Below are 3,642 nucleotides of genomic sequence, written 5' to 3'. Positions count from 1 at the left end.
CAGCCATCCCGCACTCTGCCCTGACAGACTTCTGCTACTGAGGATATTTTTTTTTCTGAGGCCTTTGGGCTGTCTCAGCCCTGCAAGTTCTTTTACCATCCGCAGTTACCTTTCCTTCGTGCTCTTAGTGATGTGATGAATTTCAGAATTAAAAGTCAAATTCTTTTGTTGGAAAATGCCCCAGTTAAATTTCTCTTTCTAATCTATTCTTGTGCTTTCTTAAAACTGAGAACTCCAAAGCTGAAGACCGTACTAAGCAATTTATTTTTTTAAAGATGTTACTCAAATTGAAAGACCAGGTTCCCATTGTGGCTGTTATTTTGCTGCAGGTAGTTGAGGTGATTGGATGCTGGCTAGTCTTCGGCAGGCTTTTTAGGCAGCAAAGGCTGGAGCATGGAATTTATCTCCTTTGCTTCCCCTGGGCACGAGTCTGACAGAGAAAGTTCTTCAGGAAGAGGGAGAATAACTGGTCCAGTGACTGGTTTGGTCAAATTTGTTTTGTCTGCTTGAATCTTTTCTCCATCAAGGCTGGGCCTAGATCCTACAGCCTCAGGTGGAATGAACTTTCCATCTTCATGTTCGTTTTGAGTTTCTGGTAGGTTTTGGAAAGAGGTGTCCTCAGCTGAAGGGGGTAGAATTTTAACACAGCCCACTCTTTTTTTTCTAGGTGTTGGCGAGAAAGGATTGGTTTCTGAAGGGAAAGCTTGTTGTTGATTCTGGCTGGGTTTTCCAGGTGTCTGATTAGGTTGCTGCTTCCCCTCTTCAGTGGCAGGATATAAATAACAGGCAATACGCACTACCTACACTGAAGCTGTTACAAATTCTTTCAGATGTGAAGGAGGTTACCCTTCACACTAAGGATCTGCTGCAATTCAGTCTGCAAAGGATAGACAGATGGAACTACTTCTTGTGCCAGTGGAGAGGGGTGCATGAAACTTGGGTAACTACACAGTAATTGCTCTTTGCATTCCCTTTGTTATTTACAATTTCTCTGTAGAGCGTTCTGAGCACACTCTGTATGATTGACTCTATACTTATTCCATTACCTTTTTATCCACCTAAACAACAGTCTGTTTTATCACAAGAGAGATTTCTTCCTGATTTGGCCTTCTCACTTTCTTGAAGCCCATATTTTTGTGAATGAGAACTTAAAAATGGCTGGGCTTTCAAGAGTTCAATTCCTGTTTTGTAAAAGTGTTACTCTTGCAATATCAAGATTAGATTAAGAAATACTTGCAGACTGTAGATTTCACAGGATATTGTGACAAACTGTTCATGTTCCAAGTGACTGTTTACTACAGAGCCTTTGCAGAAACCTATTTGCTGGAAGAAGAAATGCAAGCGTTTTTTCACATTGTAGCACTGATACTTATCTCCTATCTTGTAAAATAAGTGATTATGAAAGGCTGAATAGTTGTGGCTTCTACATGTATTTGTAAGGGATAAGCAGCTTGGGCAAACGTTTATTTTGGGATTGGCAAGCTTACAAATGCAGGCAGCATTTTGAAAAAGACCTTATGTTTGCAAAGAGGGGTTCGGCAACAGGATAGTAAAAATAAGCTGGCCACTTAAGGCCCGACTACAACAGCACTGTTAAGTTCTGCTGCAGCAGAATATCCCCATGCCTGCAAGTTGTGTAACAGAACATAATATCATTTTTCAGGTAAAAAAAATGTCACACCATACCAGTGAAAGGAACCATGAAAAAAATGTTGTTTCTAATAGTTGTGGTTTTAGTGGGTAACATGGCTTGGATCTCAGTTAAGATGGGGCTTGAAATGTCTCTTGGCAGCATGCCTGTCTGGCCTTTCAGTTAATCTTATTTTTTTTCCTTAGTTCCTAAATGTTTTCCTTAGCTGACCTGATTGTAGTATGAATATACTCCTTATGCGTTGTTTGTGACTTACTGTCTGTTTACATGGAAGAAATCCTTAAGAAAGATTCAGTTTTATAAGGTGATGACTAACCTGCCTTTTTCTGGATGGTATTTTTTTCTGTTTTCTTTGTTCATGGACTTCTAGGTAAGAATTTGGAACTTTTACTGGAATGTTTTCTATATTCTAAAGCAATGTGTACAGTTGCAAGACAGTATAGAGCTACAACCCATAAGAAGATGCTGTGGGCTTTCATTCTTGTCGGCAAAGAACCAAAGAGATAGGCTAAGTATTCACTGAGGAATCATAGTGTCTGAAAAATACATGTTTATACAAGGAAAAGTACTTACAGCTAGTTCTGATGAAAGTGGCTTGCACTTGGAGATGTCAGTAATCGTGTCATTTTTGGAGCAGGAGGTCTCCCGAATTAAAAACTACAAAATATGCAGGACCTATGACCTGTTGTTAATGAGAGACCAGTGGCAATTAGACCTTGTGTGTGTGTCAGGAAGAATCCTACAGACCTTGAAATAGATGTAAAACTCCTGCTAAGTGTGGAAGGAGCAGGTTATATGTGGGGCATTACTTTTACTTGTATTACAGGAGAATGATTTTCTTGCCAGTGTTGCTTTGTCGCCTGGTTATTTTTCACTTCTTACATATGCAGAAGCTTACTAACTCATGGATTAGCTATAGTTGAAATTAGTTTGGGGTTTGTAATAAGTTAGCATCCACCTAGAACTACATATCCGAAGACCCTCCTCAGTGCCTTGTTGATAATTTCTGACTGCTTTAATGAACAGGATCACTTCGTCTATTTCTGAAATGTAAGTACCTCAGGGTTAAAAAATGGGAGCAATTAAATACTATATTGTAGTAATATCTAAAGTTTGAGACAAAGAGTGGAAACCACCGTGTTATCTATACATAATGAATTTTAGAGAGACCGGATATTACTGTGGTAAGCAAACAGGATTTAGCCAGGAGATCATTAACTCTATGGTCTAAAATTAGTTTTAAACCCATGTTTGAAGTCATTCAGTGAATTACAGGTGTGTGTTGGAAGGGATGACTGTACTTTATTAAATATTTTCTATTAGGGAATCACGAATTCATGGTGGTGGTAGAAGAAAGAGCTCACAGTGAAGCTTTCCTACACTTCTGAATGCAATTGCAAATCTGTCTTGAGTTCTGCATAAAGCTTTTTTTTTCCCCCCCCCCCAATAAATGGAGTCAAAGTCTTGGATCGGTGCAGATCCTCATTTCCTAGGAGAATTCTGCATCGAAATATTCTCTGTGCTATACAGATACAAATTCTAAACAATCTGTAAGACATAACAAATCATATAACAGTTGGATCCATACTTTGTGAGAGCTAAATCAAGTCAGATGAGCCTTGGTTTACCTGCATTGAAGCTCTTGTGATATTGAGGACAGAGAAATGATGAGTTTGTTCACTCTCTTCATTGAACCTGGCAAGGCTTTGAACAGCAGCCTCCAAATATTTGGGCTCAGTTGGACAGTCATCAACTGTGCAGTTGGGGCATGCTGTCCAAATATATCTGGGTGGAACTTTTTATTCTCGAAAACAATGTCATTAGAGAAAGCATAACTATAAAAGCATGGTCCTGCACCTGGGTCGGGGTAACCCCCAGTATCAGTACAGGCTGGGGGAACAAAGGATCGAGAGCAGCCCTGCCAAGAGGGACTTGGGGGTACTGATGGATGAAAAGCTGGACATGAGCCAGCAATGTGCGCTGGCAGCCCA

General features: G+C 40.0%; 1 protein-coding gene across 1 annotated transcript in view; it reads right to left on the bottom strand.

The window, feature by feature from the left end:
• Positions 1 to 353: 353 nt before the first annotated feature.
• Positions 354 to 3,642, bottom strand: part of FETUB (fetuin B) — a 10,537-nt gene continuing 7,248 nt past the window's right edge. The window contains 5 exon segments of the mRNA XM_009634333.2: positions 354 to 775; positions 1,233 to 1,323; positions 2,225 to 2,309; positions 2,311 to 2,333; positions 3,280 to 3,446. Coding sequence (XP_009632628.2) covers positions 354 to 775; positions 1,233 to 1,323; positions 2,225 to 2,309; positions 2,311 to 2,333; positions 3,280 to 3,446 — 788 coding nt within the window.

This window comes from Egretta garzetta, unplaced genomic scaffold (assembly GCF_000687185.1).
Source record: "Egretta garzetta isolate BGI_Z169 unplaced genomic scaffold, ASM68718v1 scaffold172, whole genome shotgun sequence".
NCBI classification, from domain to species: domain Eukaryota; kingdom Metazoa; phylum Chordata; class Aves; order Pelecaniformes; family Ardeidae; genus Egretta; species Egretta garzetta.
Note: the sequence above shows the minus strand (reverse complement) of the source record. Positions and strands in the feature narration are given on the sequence as shown.